This window comes from Patella vulgata, chromosome 5 (genome assembly GCF_932274485.2).
Source record: "Patella vulgata chromosome 5, xgPatVulg1.2, whole genome shotgun sequence".
NCBI classification, from domain to species: Eukaryota; Metazoa; Mollusca; class Gastropoda; family Patellidae; genus Patella; species Patella vulgata.
The window spans coordinates 6,656,897-6,677,606 of NC_065883.2; the positions used below are offsets into that span (position 1 = coordinate 6,656,897).

The 20,710-nt window shown below is 39.6% G+C and overlaps 1 protein-coding gene and 1 long non-coding RNA gene across 3 annotated transcripts in view; one reads left to right on the forward strand and one right to left on the reverse strand.

Moving 5' to 3' along the window:
• The window catches only part of LOC126822115 (leucine-rich repeat-containing protein 74B), a 29,386-nt gene extending 17,093 nt beyond the window's left edge, over positions 1-12,293 (reverse strand). Inside the window, exons 1-2 of one of the 2 annotated variants that reach the window (XM_050550872.2) lie at positions 12,163-12,293; positions 675-1,128 (exon numbers count right to left, since the gene is read on the reverse strand). In XM_050550872.2, coding sequence (XP_050406829.1) covers positions 675-1,044 — 370 coding nt within the window. In that variant the 5' untranslated portion in view covers positions 1,045-1,128; positions 12,163-12,293. Of the gene's footprint in view, positions 1-674; positions 1,129-7,981; positions 8,247-12,162 lie in introns of those variants that run through there. The other variant, XM_050550871.2, reaches the window with a different exon arrangement.
• Positions 12,294-16,987: 4,694 nt separating this feature from the next.
• LOC130012998 (uncharacterized) lies at positions 16,988-20,033 on the forward strand. Its single transcript, XR_008788271.1, has 3 exons — positions 16,988-17,114; positions 17,680-17,967; positions 19,593-20,033. It is a non-coding gene; the product is annotated as an uncharacterized LOC130012998 (long non-coding RNA).
• The last annotated feature ends 677 nt before the right edge of the window (positions 20,034-20,710 follow it).

Genomic DNA, 20,710 nt, shown 5'->3' on the forward strand with positions numbered 1-20,710 from the left:
GCCTATATGTAATCTGAGAATCCCCCTTTCATGTACATGTATATTATGTCGGGTTAACATAAATTTAGTGAGTGACTTCCGTTTTAATGCATGTCTGTAATATGGGATACCCTCTTTAATGTATATGTAATATGGGATACCCTCTTTAATGTATATGTAATCTGGGATTTCGTCTTTAATGTATATGTAATATGGGTCTGCCCCTTTCACCTATATGTAATCTGGTAATCCCCCTTTCATGTAAATGAAATGAAATGGGGTTTAACGTCCTACTGTTCTGCTCCTATGCTGGGCTAATGAAGACGGGCATACGCCATACAGTGTGCTATGAGAGAAATTTTGCCCGGGCAGCGGCACTATCGCCTACTCTTATATCGAATTCCAACTGCCAAGGGATCTTTTACGTGCATTCCAATATATACACGGGACCTCGGTTTTTCGTCTCATCCGAAGGACTAGACAGCTGTCCTTGTCAGGCCCTCTGTCCTGCATCACTGACAAGGGGGAACCACGCCGCCCTTTCATGTATATGTTGTTTTTTTATGTAATGTATCTGTAATCTGGTATTTTGCCCTTTAATGTATATGTAATCTGGGAATTCCCTTTTCACTTGCACGTTGGGTTTGTTTGTTTTTATTTAATGTATGAACAAATACAAAGAAATGGTATATTACCCTCTTCTTCCTCTAAATCAGTATCCCAGTATTCGTCTAGTCTACTCTCAGTCATCGGTTCTGCACAAACCGGTTCCGGTGTGGACATAGCCTCGATCTCCATTTCACCCACTCCCAGTTCATGCTGATAGAACTGTTCCTCGTCGCTGTTCTCCGAATCTTCCAGAAAAGATTTACCACTGATCTCCGTGATGAGGACCGGATCCACCACATGTTCTGTTACGCCTGTTTCTAGTTCCTCTGAGATCGTTCTTGCGTCAGGTGTCTTACCTGGAGTCCTCACTAGTTTTGCTCGACCAGATAAGGTCGGTATTCGAGGTGTGGACGATGGTCGAGATTTCATTGATTCCATCTCCACCTCAGACGCCATGATTAATGTATCGATGTATTGGTGGCGCTGATCGTGTAGCTGTGAAAAATCTATAAATAGTGGCTTCTCTTCATTGTTTTCACCCTGAAACACACAAGAACATTTTTTACTATTTTGGCAATGTTTCATCACAAAATCAAGCACTGCTTGTGATACCAATTAGTATGGAATTCAGAGGCCCGTGCGATGAGGCCTCGGGCTCATTCACCAGGAGGTCCAGAGTTTAATCGGTATTTTTATAGCTTGTTCCGCTTGTGAGTAGTGAAGTCAGATGACCTGGAAAGGTGAGCCTTCGGTGGGCCAAAAATAATATGTGCATCCGTGTACTTGTGAAGTGTAGACCGACATGTCGCTGTCCGGACAGAATCCCCAGATAGCGTATGATCATTTTCATTAGCCCGGTTGGTGCAGAAAAGTTGGACTTTAAACCTCATTTTATTTCCAACTCGGCCACCCCCCAGTAAATCATAGCAAGGAATTGCCCAACAAAACATAACATGAAAACAGCTGAAATAATAACCGTCAAGTCTGATCTAGGAGCAATTAATACTATAATCAAGCATTTGAACATTATACTTGGACGACATATTTTTCTTGTATCATGCATATTCATACATGTCATTTTAGTATAACAGAATTATTATACATTGTAAATTGAGACCAGTAATACCTATAGTCAGACACTAATCTCCTACACTTGTTTCAATATAATTATATGTATCATTGTTTTAATCTTTTACAAACAGAAGTTTTAATGCATAGTTGTTTTAAGGATTTGGTATTTAATTAAGCTCCTTCTACACCCTTACGTATTGTCTTATAATTAACATATTTTCATTTAGTATAAGTCACCAGTGGCGACATTGTGTTTATCTTGAAAAACTATTGGAGATTAGTGTCTCAACAACCAAATCATATAAAATATATTAAAGTTTCATATAGAGACATATTTTTGGTTATAAAAAGAATGCACATCATATTGTTGAGCTTTTTTAGTTGTTAGTCGATTTTAATGTTGTTCCTGCTTGAATAAATTCATATACAGATTATACCGTTGTTCCCGTTTATGGAAGTAACCTACTAGGTTACAATACCCCACTTACAGAAGTTAAAATAAGATCTAAGATTAAACATTGACATGACCTCGAATTACATTGCGATTAATCTATAAACCCAGTAAAATGTTATATGATCTTTTATTGGTTTAAGATAGATTAGGCGAGTGCACGACCTTTAATCTACGTCCAGAATAATCTCTATTGATCTATGCCGATATTGTGACACGCAACACGACCGATTAAATATGATATTCGTCAGACTATCAGAAAGGCTATTGACAACGTAATCTTATATAAATTGGACATATAAATTGAAATGAAATGGAGTTTAACGCCCTAGTGTTCTGCCCCGATTTGGCTAATGAAGACGGGCATACACCATACAATGTACTATTAGGGAAATTTTGCCCAGACGGCGGCACTACGGCCTACTCTTATATCGAATTCCAACTGCCAAGGGATCGTTTACTTGCACGTCGATGTGTACAGGGGACCATCCGTTCCATCCGATTCCGAACGACTAGGCTGTTATCTTTGTCCGGTCCTCCATCCTGCACCACTGAAAAGGAGAAACCACGCCAGAAAATGCCAATGAACTTCCTCGACCAACACTGGGAGCGAACCCGCGACCTCCAGGCCACCGTGACCCCCGATTCCTTAGAGCAACGGTGATTCAGTGAATAAGGCGGTAACTCAGTAACCAAGAAGTCCTTAGTTCGACCCCAGCGATAAATTGCCTCGGAATTTTCCGGTGTAGTTTCGCTTTAGTCCTTCATAGGGTACACGTTGATGCAGAGAGGAGGCCGATAAACCACGGTTCGTTTCATTTTCAGATGAAAGCATCAAGCACCTGCTGGTGACATTGCAATAATTAAAGATATCCCTTTCTGTTCGCGTAGAGAGAAATGGGGTTTAACGTCCACTCGACATAAACCAGGTCACTTCGGGATTAACATATGGTTCAATTTTATTTCAATAATTAGCTTGCGCGTAGGGGTCTTTAGCAGTGGGAGGAAACCAGAGGACCCGGAGAAAACCCACGAGGTTGGACAGGCGACCTTACATCTTGTCACGTACAATCGGGGAATCGAAACCACGCCAGTTGACTCAAAAACAGACCTTATGAAACAGCGCGCACGTGCTAACCTATCGGCCATCCAGCCCCCCCCCCCCCCGTCTCCGACAGCTTATAAAAAAGAAATTAAAATACCTACATCGAAATCAAAGAAAAAGCACAATAACCGTCTCTGTGCAAATATGCAAACCACTTATAATATCATATTACAGAAGCATAAACGTTTTTCATGAAAACCAAACACGAATCATTTATTTAGTCAAGTGCGTTTTTTATATACGTTATAAAGCCAGTTTTAGATCCATTTATATGCACTTGGCAACGATGATCAACGTAACTATATCTTTTATACGTTATTTACTATAGCATTAAATGTTCTATATATTTTATTTTTCATACCATTTATCTTTTGACATATTATTTAAAGGAGCTCATTCCGTCTATTGCCGGTCTTTCTTTCAAGGAGCTAAATCACTGGACATACACCTGATTACTGGGTGTTAATTCGCTAATATTTGGGACCTAGAAATTGGCACAAATGATTCGCAACGCAATGTAATATGAATGTATATAAACTGATTTACATTCACCCGTTTCTAATTCAATCGAATGGCAATCATTAGCGTCTAGTTATTCCAGTCTACGCCGATTATATTTATTGCGCATTTTCTCAAGACAACTTTTTTTTTGGGAGGGGGGATGGGTAGTGGTTTAGACTTTCACGCTTGGGTTTACTCGTGGGTTTACTCCGGGTACTCCGGTTTCCCCCACAGGAAAGACTCATGCGCGTGCGCTAAGATAATGAAAATAAGACAACTTGTCGGCGATATCACCTTCGGTGGAAGCGGACGTTAAACACTAAGAACAACAACCGATAAGAATATGGCGTCAGCGTTTGACATGACTTGTAGAATATATCTAGCCTTCTTCTTCGAGTCCCTTGTTATAAATGACTCTGAAACGCATTATGGTACACGATTCGTGAACCAATGGTAAAATGTTTATTTTGTCTTAAATATTGGATATCAGAAGCCCGCCTTTTCCCGGTAAGATCACAACATCAATGTTGATTTAAATTGACAAATAATTCGTGTTTTCAATAGTGAAAACTTTGGGTGGTATTGAGTTAGAGACTCTTAGCTACTTTACCCATTTGGATTTGGGTCAATTTCTAGGTCCCAAATATTAGCGATTTAGCTCCTTTAAGTTTATTTATAACAGCACGTGTATATTAAATAAAACGGAGATTGTCAGTCTGTATATCGCTTTAATAAGTTATCTGTCACGTACATATTTTAAATCATTTCAGACCGAAGAAGGTTTTTTTGTTATATTATTGATCGTCATTCGCGAGATTTTGAATCTGAAAGTTGAATCTCTAATTCATTTCGGGAGTCACGGTGGCTAAGTGAGTAAGACGCTGGCTCGCTTGCCTGGAGGTCGGGTGTTTGAACCCTGCATTGGCCGAGAAAGTTCATCCAGATTTTCCGGCGTGGTTCCCCCTTGTCAGTGATGCAGGACGGAGGGCCTGACAAGGACAGCTGTCTAGTCGTTCGGATGGGACGAAAAACCGAGGTCCCGTGTACACATTGGCGTGCACGTAAAAGATCCCTTGACAGATGGAATTCGATATAATTTGTATTCGCTGAATAATATTCCGAACAGCTCCTGTAAAGCCGCTATAATCATCATTCGCAATTTTGGACAATATCTTTTTTTTCAAGGTTTAATACAACATTATAAACTATACCCAAATTAATTTAGAAAACAAGACTGAAATATTAACTGTAGATAATCTCCCGAGCTGGATTCAATGGGATTAAAAAGAGACTCATCAAAATTATTTACCCAACATATTATTTTAAGATTCAATATCTCCAAAATGATTTTTTATATTTCAGTGCATTGCTGGTGGTTTACTTGGCGTTTCGCCGATTGAACCGGAATTGGTATAATTGCGAAACCGGAAGTGATAGTGCAACGCCACCAAGCCTATGTTACTGGTCTCAGACTAGTAATTATTTGTCCATTGACTTCAATGTCAAATGGCTGTAACACCACAGGCTGTAGCCTTTGCTCAACATTCCGTTGTTTCCAATCTTTATAGCAATAAGGAACACATTTGACAATCTCCTCATGATAATTTTGTAAGGGGCTGACCGTTTTAATTTTCTGCTACGAGGGTTTGATGTTGACTGGGGTCAAAATCTCACTTCCGACACAATGATTGCTCTGCAGAAAGACACTTTACACCCCCTATCCTTCCGCTGTAATATCATCAGTATTACCCAAAACTGCTATGAAATTGCAAATTTGAACCCTATTCTTCAATTCTAGACCAAAACGACAATCAAAAAATGCAGAAAGAGGGGAGAAATAAATTAACGGAAAAATTGTCTATTTTAACTCGCACTACATTCGTGCGAATACGGGGAAATAATTACTAGTCTGAGTCCTACTGCCGACTCACGCTGCCATTATAACAAATTTTTCTGTTCCGGGAGATTATCTTAAATTCTAGTCACACTTGTCCAATAAGAAAGCCATACTTCAAGGAGTAGTACTAGTAGTAGATTAATGTTTGAATATAGCCAGTCATACATTTAATACAGGGCTCAGTGTCCTCTTGTAGATTTAATTTACTGGTAAATATTCTGTCGTGTAGTTTAACTCAAGTAGCAGCCATGTTTGATTTGTGTCTAGCGGGAATTCGGCATGCCCAGAAGTATAATGAATATAATAAAAAGCGGTGAGAAGACTTTAAAAGTAGAAATACCTCCAACCAATATTAAAAGATTAATTGTTCAGGGTCTTTCTACGGGATTGTGTCTTGGTATATTATTATATGCCAAGTCTTCTTACATTGCGTTTTATTTCATTCCTATCCGCTATTCTTTATAATCCTATATACTCTGCGTCTTCATGTGGTTAGCGCGTGTGATGCATCATTAGGTCTGTCATTGAGTCACCTGGCATGGTTTCGATTCCCCGGTTGTACGTGACAAGGAGTAGGGTCGCTTATCCAACCTCGTGGGTTTTCTCATGGTCCCTCTACGCGCAAGCGAATTATTGAAATAAAATTGAACCATGTGTTAGTCCCGAAATGACCTAGTTTGTGTCGAGTGGATGTTAAACCTCTCTCTCTCTCTCTCTCTCTCTCTCTCTCTCTTTAAAGGTAAAAGATAGTGTGTTAGTATGTGTATTGGGCGTATTGATATTTAAAGGTAAATGATATTGTGTGAACATTTTTATTAAGTGTATTATCCCTTAAAAGTAAAAGATATTGTTTGCGCATGTTTATTGATTGTATTGTACTTTTACCACACATACAACATGTTGATTCAATAAAACTCTCAGAGAATATCAATAAATCCCCACAACTGTTCATTATAATGATACAATCGAACGTTATTATTATATGAATATATCTCGATTGTTGCCTATACTACAATAACATTTATTTGTTTCAAGGCCGTAGCCCAAAAACGATATTAAGGAGCGGCTGGGGGTAATACCCAACTAGACGTGCTCATAATTGATCCTGTAAACACCGATTTGAATAAATCCTAAATCTAATCTTTATAGAGGCGGAGAGAGAGAGAGAGAGGGAGAGAGGGCGGGGGTAACGTCCACACGACACAAATTAGGTCATTTAAGGACTCACATATGGTTGAATTTTATATTAATAATGCGCTTAGGGTCTTTAGCAGTTGGAGGAAACCGGAGAACCCGAAGAAAATCAACGAGGTTGAACAGGCAACCCTACTCCTTGTCACGTACACCTCAGGGAATCGAACGTTATCTAGGGAAGAAAATATTTTATATATCTTATTTAGAAAGGAGGGAGGTGGGTATTAGGGAGCGGCTAAATTTTCTGGATAATATTCTATATAGTCGTTTTAACCTACGGAAATGTGTGCTATATGTTTTATATTTGTGTGGGGGGGGGGGAAGCAGAACAGTAGGACGTTAAACCCATTTCATTTCATTTCATGAAATTCAAACGTTTATTGTATCGATTCGATATAAGAGTAGGCCGTAGTGCCGCTGTCCGGGCAAAATTTCCCTCATAGCACACTGTATGGCGTATGCCCGTCTTCATTAGCCCAGTTCGGAGCAGAACAGTAGGACGTTAAACCCCATTTCATTTTTATTATATCGTCGCTCGCTAGCCTGTGCTCGATCCCTGCATTGGTCGAGGAAGTTAATCGGATTTTCAGACGTGGTTTCACCTTATAATTGGTGCAGGACGAAGGACCTGGCAATGACAGGTGTCTAGTCGTCCGGATGGGACGGAAAAATGAAAAGAAATGAAATGAAATGGGGTTTAACGTCCTACTGTTCTGCTCCGAACTGGGCTAATGAAGACGGGCATACGCCGGTGTCCGGGAAAAAATTCCCTAAAAAGGATATTCTGTAAGGCTTATGTCCGTCTTCATTAGCCCGGTAGAAGCAGAACAGTAGGGCGCTAAACCACATTTCATTTCATTTATTTTATCGTCTAAACATCGCTTTGGGTAAATCTAAAACCTAGTCGTTATCTAATGAAGCGTGTTATATATGTTTTGATTCTAAACTAGAATATAATTAATAACTCGAGATCTCTCTCTCTCTCTCTTTCTCTCTCTCTCTCTCTAAACACCTCTATGAATAAATCTTAAACCCAGTCGTTATCGTGCGTGTTTGAGTTTATTTAAAGTAGACAATAATAACAGTATTTCTCTATCGTCTATAAGTTTACCAACAATATTTCCATGACCGTGGTCGCGTGATATAAGATTTATATAACGAATGTAACACATACCTGTTCGCCGACACTTTCCGTAATTTTCATTCTTGTAGAAAAAAATGTATTTTATCCTTACTACAGTCTAGACTCTTAAATAACTACGTTAGTACACATGATTTATATGAAGTCGTTCAATATGATTGCTTATAACACAGTACGACGCTATAATATTATCTTTAATGAATGCTTATAGCAGTTTGTCTGCATACAATAAGGGGTTACTATGAACGCTTCATTGATAAGAATCAACCTTCAGAACGTCAAGGAGCGTGATATATGATATTACCTATATTTGTTTACTGTGTCCATTATTCATTTCGTAAACAAACAAACACTACCGAATTTGAAATGAAATGAGAATTATTGTCCTACTTTTCTGCTCCGACTGGGGAACCACGCCGGAAAATCCCGTTGAACGTTTTCGGCCAACGCGGGGATCGAACACGTGACCTCCTGGTTACGAGCCACCGTGGCTCCCGTCTATCTAATTTAAAGTTGCACAGTAGCAATGTGTGAAAAAAAATGAGGGTTTAAAGTCCAACTTTTCAGCTCCTACTGTTATATAGAATCCCAGCCTTTCAATTCATCATTTACGTACATGCCGATGTATACACATAGATAAAGGGGCCCGGGTGACCGAATAGTTAACGCGTGTGTGTTGGATTAGAAGGTCTGTCATTGAGTTAAGTGACAAGGTGTAGGGTCGCCTGAATAACCTCGTGGGTTTTCTCCGGGTCCTCCGGTTTCCTCTCACTTCTAAAGACCCCTACGCGCAAGCGAATTGTTGAAATAAAATTGAACCGTGTTGGTCCCGAAATGACCTAATTTGTGTCGTGTGGACGTTGAACTCCATTTCTCTCTCTCACACACACATAGGTAATCTCGACTATCGAATTCAAAGTTGCTAGGTAGGTATGAGAAATGAAATGGGGTTTAACTGGATCTAATCTGGAAACTCCCAGTTTTTTTATTTGCCTGGATGTTAAAGATGGAATGAAATGGGGTTTAACGTCCTACTGTTCTGCTCCTATACTGGGCTAATGAAGACGGGCATACGCCATACAGTGTGCTATGAGGGAAATTTTGCCGGGCAGCGGCACTATCGCCTACTCTTATATCGAATTCAATGCAGGGATCGAACACCCGAACTCCAGGCTAGCGAGCCAGCGTCTTAACCACCCAGCCACCGTGGCTGCCCCTAATGAAGACGGGCATACAGTGTGTCATAAGGGAAATTTGGTCCAGACAGCGGCTCTACGTCCTACTCTTATATCGTATTCCAACTGTCAAATGGGTTCTAACGTCCTACTTTTCTGCACCGGTTAATGAAGACATACGCCTATACTCTTATATAAAATTCCAACTTTCAATGGATCTTTTACGTGCACGCCATTGGTTGCTTAATCCCATCCGAACGACTATTCACTGTCCGGAAAATTCCGATGACCAACACCGGGTTCGAACACGGTATAGGGTCGGTTCACTAATCAAGAGATCATGGGTTCGAACACGGTATAGGGTCGGTTCACTAATCAAGAGATCATGGGTTCGAACACGGTATAGGGTCGGTTCACTAATCAAGAGATCATGGGTTCGAACACGGTATAGGGTCGGTTCACTAATCAAGAGATCATGGGTTCGAACACGGTATAGAGTCGGTTCACTAATCAAGACATCATGGGTTCGAACACGGTATAGGGTCGGTTCACTAATCAAGAGATCATGGGTTCGAACACGGTATAGGGTCGGTTCACTAATCAAGAGATCATGGGTTCGAACACGGTATAGAGTCGGTTCACTAATCAAGAGATCATGGGTTCGAACACGGTATAGGGCCGGTTCACTAATCAAGGGGTCACGGGTTCGAACACGGTATATGGCCGGGACACTAGTCAAGAGGTCACGGGTTCAACCCAGATTTTGCTTCTGGAAGTTCTTCGAAATTCTAGTCTGGTATTCCCCGTCTTTTGATGCAAAAAAGTATGGCGTTACTCGCCATTTCTTTTCATTTCCAGTATGGCTTCCCCTTCTTCATTATCCCGGTAGGTACAGAAAAGTAGGACTTTTAACCCCGTTTCATGTCATTTCGATCTAGTTTATGTTGAGTGGACGTTAAACCCAATTTCTCCATCAACTCTTGTCAGGGAGATCCTCTGCCCTGTACCAGGGAGACAAATTGGAAAACCCTGACGAACTGTAGTCTTCTGGTCCCTGTTTCTCGAAATCTTAACTAAAGATAAAATTCAAATTTTACTAGATATTTCAATTTTGATTGGCTAAGCACTAACATCAATCTGATATTACCCAATCAAATTACTAAAGGTTTAATTTTATCTTAGTTAAAATTTCGTGAAACATGCCCGTGGTTATTAAGCCAGTGCCTTACACACCGAGCCACCGTGGCTCCTTGTCAAGAATTCTTTTTGTGTAATTAACAAGACATTAATTTGATATAATACCGCCATTCGATCTTACCTTCATTAATCACGTGTCTTGGTAGAATGACATGTAAATGGATTGGTTTAGTTTCTGGGTTAATTAGTCTATTAGTAAGTGCACGAGGACCGGACCACACAGCACACAAACAAATCCCATTACGTGCTTGTCCACGAGAAAACCATGCAAAATCGGGAAGGTGAGGGGTCGGCCGATTCAATTCATATTCATGGGGTTTGGTCATGCCCATGAGACTACTCGATAGCCAAATTCGCCGACCCCTCACCTTCCCGATTTCTGCATGGTTTTCTCGTGGACTGGCACTTAAACCAACTCGTGGACAATGGGAGAGAGAGAGAGAGAGAGGGGGAGGGAGGTTAACGTCCACTCCATACAAACTAGGTCATTTCGGGACAAACATACGGTTCAATTTTATTTCAATAATTCGCTTGCGCGTAAGGGTCTTTAGCGATGGGAAGAAACCGGAGGACCCTGAGAAAACCCACGATATTCGATAGGCGACCCTCATACTTGTCACGTACAAGCGGGGAATCGGAACTCGTAGACAATATGGAACACAAACTATAAAATGAAATGAAATGAAGTGGGGTTTAACATTCTATTGTTTTGCTCCGAACTGGGCTAATGAAAACGGGCATACGCCCAACTGCGGCCTACTCTTATATCGAATTCCAACTGTCAAGGGATCTTTTACGTGCACGCCAATGTGCACACGGGACCTCGGTTTCCGTCCAATCCGAACGACTAGACAGCTGTCTTGTCAGGTTCTCCGTCCTTCAAATTCAGTCGCATCTTTTCTTTGTTTTTTTTTGGTTTTTTTTGATAAACGGAATTATGCCACAAATCTGTATTAGTTACACTTCCATATTTCCCATATTGTTAATATAAGGATACGAAATGTAATGAGGTTTAGCGCCATACTGTTCTGCTCGGACTGGGCTGATGAAGGCGGACGTACATACGCCATACAATGTGCTATGAGGGAAATTTTGTCCGTATATCGAATTTAAACTACCAAGGGATCTTTTACGCGCACGGCGTTGTGAAAACGTCCCATCCGAACGACTAGACAGCTATCCTTGCCAAGACCCCCGTTCTGCACCACTGACAAGGGGAAACCACGTCGGAAAATCCCGATGTTCCACGTTTTTAATCCTATCAATTACTATAGTTATGTTGTTAAAAACTGAATAGCTATGTAGTTTCTAGACCGTTTTCTACGATGAACGGACATTTTGAAGACTTGTAAACTCTCGCCAGATCATAATATACATTAGAGGAATCGTCAGTGAATCGACAGTGATTGAGAAATATTGTCTTTTATGTGGATTATCTCCCTTGTGTTGTTTTCATTTTGGGTGAAACTGTTTTTTTCACAGGGTAAGGACTGGACAACACAGTGGACGTTTTTGTTTTAGCGTCCTACTTTTCTGCACCAACCGGGATAATGAACGCCATGCAGTGTACTATGAGGAAATTTTTTGCCCGTACAACGGCTTGGCGTTTCAACCTACCATTCGTCGAATTCGGGTTTTTGCCCCACCCGAACGACTAGACGCTGTTTTCTGTCAGACCATCTCACAAGGGTGAATCAACAATGTAAAGTGTCAAAAAACTTTCCCGACCATCACCGGGATCGAACCCGTGGCCTCTTTGTCTAATTTTGCCAGCACCCTAATCACTGAGTGAGCCAAAATAACCAACAATTACATTTATACACATATAAAATCAGAACCTACCTGGTCGCGGCTTTGAAATCCAATTTACACTCAGACATGTTCATTAACGGTATCGTGTCACACGGAATACAACCAAATGCACACGACGTAGCCAATTTAAACTACAATACACGGAATCGAGTGCAACAGGGCAGCGTGATCGGTCAATAAAATAAATCAAGTAAGTCAATCACTTGTAAAAAGCTAATTTACTCAGGTTCCTCCAATAAATGTACGTTGCCATGCCGACTTTTTATCTTAGGAAAATAATCAATCAATTGTTTGTAATTGATTTAGAATTGTCATGATATGGATAGTGTGAAGGATTTAAATATTTTAGACGAAGATATGGTTGATACGAAAATATCTTGACAACCGATAACACGGGATATAGAGTTGTACTAAGTACACTTATAGATCACATTATAATTATATGTCCTTTTTTGTTCCGAACTGGGCTAATGAAGACGGGCATACGCCATACAGTGTGCTATGGGGGAAATTTTGCCCTGACAGCGGCACTACTCATATATCGAATTCCAACTGTCAAGGGATCTTTGACGTGCACGTCAATGTGTACACAGGACCTCGGTTTTTCGTCCTGCATCACTGACAAGGGTGAACCACGCCGGAAAATCTGGATGAACTTTCTCGGCCAATGCAGGGATCGAACACCCGACCTTCAGGCTAGCGAGCCAGCGTCTTACCCACTTAGCCATCGTGACCCCCCAGCACATATGAAATGAAAGAAAATTCTCTAGATCAAATTAAATGGAGCTTTACGTCCTACTTTTCTGCACCGACTGGGCTAATGAAGATTGGTATACGCCATACAGTGTGCTATGAAGTATATTTAGTCCGGGCAGCGGCGGCTTTGGCCTACTTTTATTTCCAATTCCATCTGTGTATGGTTCGTTAAGGTCCCATCCGAACGATTAGACACTGTTCTTTATCATTCCCTCCGTCTTCCATCACAAACTAGATAATTTTGAGACTAAACTCGAAGAATGCAGAAAACTATTAAACTGGGTTCGTCCTTCCGTCTGTCCGCCCGTCTGTCAGGGGAATGCTCACTAGTGCGCGGGGGCACTGGTCCGCGGGTGCACTAGTCCGCCGTTATCTATTATTGTCATCTTTACGATTGATGATCACACGCAAATGCACACCCGTAACGAACTCTGGCAATAATACTAACGCAACCACCATGACAATGAAATGTAACGTACCCACCCTGACAATTAAATGTAATACAACAACCCCGACAATGCAATGTAATGCACCAACCCTGACAATGGTCTGTACACCACGACGTCACTACATGATACCAATCAGCCATCATACTTGCTGGGGTTTTTTTTTGATACACATAATATACAGTATTTTTTTTTTATAGCGGCTCACTAGTGCACCCGCGGTTTACCCACAGACTAGTGAACCAGCGGGCTAGTGCACCCGCTGACCAGTGATCCCCTCTCGTCTGTTAAACGGTAACTGTTTGTAAAGACCCGAACAAGGATTCGTTGCTCAAAAATTGATTAAATGTGAAAACATATGTTTGCGTTGTGTAACGGTTTCTTTTTTAATTACGCGTATACTGGTAAAATAGTGTGTTCAAGGTCACCAAATGGCGTGTTTAAGGTCACAAAATATCTACATTATCGATCTTATGATTAATTATTCAACGTTCAATTTCATGCTGTTAAAATGGCGTCGTCACAGTTAATTGAGTGGTTACGATTGCATGCAGCTAGATAAGATTTATACTTTTTAATTAGTTCTATCTTACAACCACATAAACATACTGGCCTAGATTTTATAGGATTCATGAAAAATGCAACAAAACAAATCAGGGTTTGTGTTTGTCTTATAAAAGAGACATTCTACTAGTCTCTATCACCCAGAACAATTTTCTACGAATATAAGTCGGGATGCGTTGCTAACATTTGAGAATAATACGTCATTGTCTAGATTATCCGGTCTTTTATATTATCATAAACAAAGTCTAAGGGAGGTAACTAGTCCTAAAACAAGATGCTGGCACGCATGAAATTAATTTAAGAATGTCATTTCAGGAAATCGAGAATAGATCTCTGTCCTCAATGGCCGCCATATCCAACAATTAGTGTTTTGTTTTGTAATGCGGTTCTACTCCGGTTCACATCTGTTATACACAAACAGACTAATTAAACCTTTTCAATTTTATTAAATGAAAGCAAAATAATACATACTTCGTAAAATGCCCGTCATATTGAAATCACGCCACATAACTCAATGACTGACCTTATAATACAACGCGCACGCGTTAAATCATTCGGTCACCCAACTCCAGTCCTATAGAGAATGAAATTTATTGATCGAATTAGCAATTATAGGTCCTAAAGTACCTCTTATTATACGGAAAGTCCAGACTTGTCCACTAAAACATTATATATTGGACATAAGTTTGGTTGTTCATTTATTATTTTGTGACTTGAATGTCAATAAATGCATTAATTATTCAAGAACTTTGACAAGCCAATCCGTCCATTAATCAAATAGTTTGAACACAGATATAACATCTATCAAAACATGAAATCAAATGAAATGGGGTTGAACGTCATTAGTCCAGTTGGTGCAGAAATGAAAATTAAATGAAATGGGGTTTAACGTCCTACTGTTTTGCTCCGACCGGGTAATGAAGACGGGCATACGTTATATAGTGTTCTATGAGGGACATTTTGCCTGGACAGCGGCGCTACGGCCTACTGTTTTATCGAATTCCAACTGCTAAGGGATCTTTTACGTGCACGCTAATGTGTACATGGAACCTCGTTGTTTCGTACTATCTGAACGAATAGACAGCTATCCTTGCCAGGCCCACCACCCTTCCCACCACGGTCATACACGCTATAAGGAATACATTTGGGACGTTAAACCCCATTTCATTTCATTTCTTATTCGAATTCTAACTGTCAAGCATTCTTTTACGCCTACCTAAATCAAACCGACAAGACACTGTCCTTGCAGTGGTCTCCGTCTTACACCACATCCAAGGGAAACCTCGCTGGAAAGTCCTGATGAACTTAATCTGGGCCAACACCGGGAGCGATCTCAAGACACAATACTTAGCGATAAAGCGTCTTAGTCACTGACACACCAGGGCTCCATCATTTTAAACGAAAGTCTGATTGCCGACATGATTTTAAATAACACGCTAAGACATATCACTGTAGAAACATTTCGCATTATCTTTGAAGTTTTAACTATGCTTTTTCTCTTTTTGTTTCAAGTTCCCAACTTCTGTTTTATTGGAGGGGGTTGGATGGCCGAATGGTTAGCACGTGCGTGCTGTATCATACGGCCTGTCATTGAGTCAACTGGCGTGGTTTCGAATCCCCGGTTGTACGTGACAAGGAGTAGGGTCGCCTGTCCAACCTCGTGGGTTTTCTACGGGTCCTCCGGTTTCCCCCCCACTGCTAAAGACCCCTACGCGCAAGCGAATTATTGAAATAAAATTAAACCATATGTTAGTCCCGAAATGACCTAGTTTGTGTCGAGTGGACGTTAAACCCCATTTCTCTCTCTCTCTCTCTCTCTCTCTCTCTCTATTTTATTGGTGTTTATACGTAATTACCAAAAACATGGGCATGACTAAATTGAAATTCGACTTTATGAAAGGTGATTTTAGGTTTATGTTCCCTGGGGTTTAACTACATTATTCACCTCCAGCGAAGGCACAGCATGTTCAGCAGATTCCCCTTATTCCACAGCATGTTCAGCAGATTCCCCTTATGCCACAGCATGTTCAGCAGATTTCCCTTATTCCACAGCATGATCAGCAGATTCCCCTTATGCCACAGCATGTTCATCAGATTCCCCTTATGCCACAACCTTTATAAACTTGAATAGCGCAACAACTTTTATAAACTTTAATGATGCAATGATGCCACAACTTTTATAAACTTTAAATGCCACGACTTTTATAAACTTTAATGATGCAATGATGCCACAACGTTTATAAACTTTAATCATGCCACAACTTTTATAAACTTTAATGATGCAATGATGCCACAACTTTTATAAACTTTAATGATGCCACAACTTTTATAAATTTTAATGATGCCACAACTTTTATAAACTTTAATGATGCCACAGCTTTTATAAACTCTGGCAATTCCACAACTTCCATAAACTTTAATGATGCCACAGCTTTTATAATCTCTGGCAATTCCACAACTTTTATAAACTTTAATGATGCCACAGCTTTGATAATCTCTGGCAATTCCACAACTTTCATAAACTCTGATGTTGTCATAACTTCCATAAACTCTAATGATGCAGTAACTTTCAGAAACTCTGATGATGCAATAACTTTCCACCGAGATTTTAAAACGATAAAACGTCTATGGCTTACATCGTGTTCAAAAGACTTGAAAAATGTGAATGTAAACGTGTGCATGGTTTACACTGCTTTGACTGACCGAAACATTCATTCTGAATTTCGAAAGGATTCTTCCTGGTGAGCAAATAATATTGTGGACTGAACGACCGACGCAGGTGAAAACAATATACGCCGAGATTAAATGTGAAGCGTATAATGAAGTCATGGCTTTAATCGTCATTTCTGTCATGGAATACTTCATTTAAATATTTTACATTGATATATTGCCCGAAAGGTCGATAATCAACCCATGAAAAATGAAACAGTAGATAAAAATCTTTTGTCGTCAATATTATTACTTTTTGACTTGAATACATTCATTTTTGAAATTGTTTTTGAAACTGTCGAAAAAAATGAAATATTGACTCATTTTTTAAAGTCGATTAAGTTGTCAAGACTTGGAGGGTAAGTAGGACTGGCTAGGGTGGTTGATCATCAGTCGATCGACAAAACTCTACTGATTCTACAAGAACTATGGAGGTTTTCATTGTGGTACTTCTTGCTCTGGTGGCTTGCTGCCATTCCGCACAGGTGACTAACATTCACCCACCAGGTAACTCTCTTTTATTATATTTGATTATAGGGAGGGGGGGGGGTGATTCAATGGGTAAGTGGCTGACTCGCTAACCTGAAAATCCCGTGTTCGATCCCCGTGTTGACCGAAAAAGGTCATCGTGGTTCCCCCTTGTCAATGATCCAGGAAACGGGGACCTGGCGAGGGACAGTGTATAGTCGTTCGGATGGGACGGAAAACCTAGGTCCAGTGTACTCATTGGCGTGCACGTAAAATTTAACTTGCCAGCTGGAATTCGATATAAATGTAGGCCACAGCGCAGCTGTCCGAGCAAAAGTTCCCTCATAGCACACTGTATGTTGTATGGTATGCCCGTCGCCATTAGCCACACGGAGCAAAACAGTAGGACTTTAAACCCCATTTATTGACCTTTTAGTTCCTCCCACTTTATATTTTGACCTCAATTTACTAATTGACTTTTCTGTCAGAGACTTTTAGCTCCTCCCATTTTTTATAATGACCCCGACTAACTAACTGATTTTTTTTAGCCCCTCCCCTCCCCCATTTATTTTATAATAACGTCACCTTACTATAAATTTTGCAGATGAGTTCCAGTTAATCGACTGTAATAGATGGACGGAATTTTTTAACCAGGACAGCCCTAACGCCACTGGTGATGACGAAACATTAACTAGACTTCGAATAGGAAGAAATGGACGCACTATCTGTGCCAATCCATCCACAATGGAATATCAAACCGTTTCTGGAGACGATTGTATTAACAACGGGGAACTCCTGAAATATGGTCCCGATTATGGCCTGCTCTGTCTGAATGCTCAACAGCCTGATCAAAAATGTAATGATTACAAAGTTCGATTCTGCTGCAAGGACAGTGAGTATTTGGCACATACGCGTGATAGAAAAACTAATTTTAATATTTTAGAAAATCTTTTAACACAATTTTAATATTTTAGAAAATCTTTTAACATAATTTTAATATTTTAGAAAATATTTTAACATAATTTTAATATTTTAGAAAATCTTTTAACATAATTTTAATATTTTAGAAAATCTTTTAATGGAATTTTAATATTTTAGAAAATCTTTTAACACAATTTTAATATTTTAGAAAACTTCTTAACACAATTGTGATATTTTGAAAACTTTTTAACATAATGTTAATATTATGAAAACTTTTTAACATAATTTTAATATTTTGAAAACTTTTTAACACTATTTTATTATTTTGAGAACCCTTAACTCAATTTTAACATCTTAGAAAATCTTTTAACATAGTTTTAATATTAAAGAGGACAACGGGTATTCGCCATTTAGTACGTAATGGGGGAATTTTGACTGGAGAACGACGCTCAGGAGGACTCGTTTTTTGATTGTTAAGACGCTGCCAACTTCCTTCACGAATCTGTATCAAAATTATCAATAGCCTAATATCGATTAATGGATTGTCGTTTCATAAATAAAATATATATTTTGTGAACCAGAAACCCAATCTACACGCTTCTCGCAATTTCAGGGAATATAGTACCCGATTATATATCAAAATGTTGACCTTTCACGCAATCTCTACTTCGAGAATAAATCTCTGTCCTCAATGGCCGCCATATCCAACAATTAGTATACTGTTTTGTAATGCGATCCTACTCCGGTTTTACTCCGGTTCACATCCGTTATACACATAAAGACAGTTAAATCGTTTCTATGGAAGACCAAACAGCACTTTATTCAGTGTTCTTAGCCCTTATTAACAAATGTTAATTTTAGTGTACAAATGTCGAAATACGACAACAAGTGAAGAAAATAATTATTATTATTATTATTGTTCGATTTATATAGCGCTTCATTACACATGAGTATTTCTAAGCGCATTCACAACAAAACAGTTCAAAAACATTTTTGAAATTAGTATGTTTTTAAGTTAGTCTTAAAGCTCTGGATGGAAGAGGACTCTCAAAGAGTTTTTGGAAGATCACTCCACATTTTAGCTGCTCTGACGGAGAAAGCATATTCACCAGAACGCTTATTAATAAGAATTAAGGACAATGAATTAAGAACTAAGAATTAAGAGCTATTTGGTCTTCCACGCGTTTCAATTGATTTAAATGAAAGCAGAATATATCCTCCTCAAAATTCTGAAATATACTTATGGACTAAAATTGTCGATTCAGGACTTTTAAAAAATGGTGGTGAACTAACATAGTATCTGTGTTCAAACTAATTGCAAACACAGACAGCTTTAAGTTTAGTATGAGTAAAATCACAGGAATCTGACCTTCTAATCGTATATATATTTACGATTGCCTGACATTACGAATTGTTGAAAGAAAAACGAGTCGAAGCAAGAGCAGGTAAAATTGAGGCTTCAACAGACATTGTATTCCTGTTCTTTTTTTATTATATATTGTCTAGTTGAGTATGGTGTATGCATATAGATACGGATAGAAGGTCAGATTCCTGTGGTAAAATGTAGAATATAAATAAATGCTATATTATTTTCAGGACGAGTTCGGTGCCCACAGGGATACCAGTGGACACGCTACTTCGACGCCGACGATCCAACAGGCACTGGAGATTGGGAGACGTTAAAAAACTTGCGATCCCATAATCCAATATGCCAATATCCGATCGCCATTGATGCCCGAGTTAATGCCACTGGGCGCAAATACTTTACCACTGGTGAGAGGGTGACTGTCTCTCCATCGTACGGCTTTGTCTGCAGAAATAAAAACCAGGCCGACCTGTGCTGCGAAGATTACAAAGTCCGATTCTGTTGTCCTTGTGATAAATAAATATCTAAATGGATAACATGTTGGAATGCTGAAACTGAGAAAGTCTCCCTTTTGAAAGACTCCCTTGTAATAAATACAAATGGATAAGACTAAATATTAAATATCTCACACTTAATACATGCCAAATGTGCACCCAAATTTAATTCAAATTAGAAAACAAAATCAAAATACCAACGCTAGATAATATATAGACTTGTATTCTTTTGGGTAAAGGGTGGGGGAGGAGCAGCTTCTCATCTGCAAACAAAGGGAAACTACTCTCTGTTTAGATGGCGGCAGACCACCTAGCTGGCCGGTAATCTGTAGCTTGCAGTTGTAATTTCGATCCCTCGTGTGAACGTATGTGGCTTGGAGCGCCTTATCAACCTTGTGGGTGCACTCCGGGTACTCAGATTTCCTCCCACAGCCAAGACCCTTGTACGTAACAAAAATGAACTGAAATGGATTTTAACGTCCCACTGTTCTGCTCCGACTGTGCTAATGAAGACGAATGCTATGAGGGAAATTTTGTCCAGACAATGGCGGTACGGACTACTTTTATTTCGAATTAAAACTGGCAGGGGTTCTTTGACGTGCACATCAATTAATATTTTGGACGTAGATACCCAATGCTTAATAAATTACGTACAATGTTTCTGACAGACGCTTCTCATCTGCAACCCAAGGGGAATTACTCTCCGTTTAGATGGGCTCAGACTAGCAATTATTCGTCGATTGACTTCAATGCTAAATGGCTGTAACATCACAGGCTGTAGCTTTTTGCTCAACATTCTGTTGGTTAGAATCTTGATAGGCACAATGGGGACAGCATTTTGCAATCTTCTCATC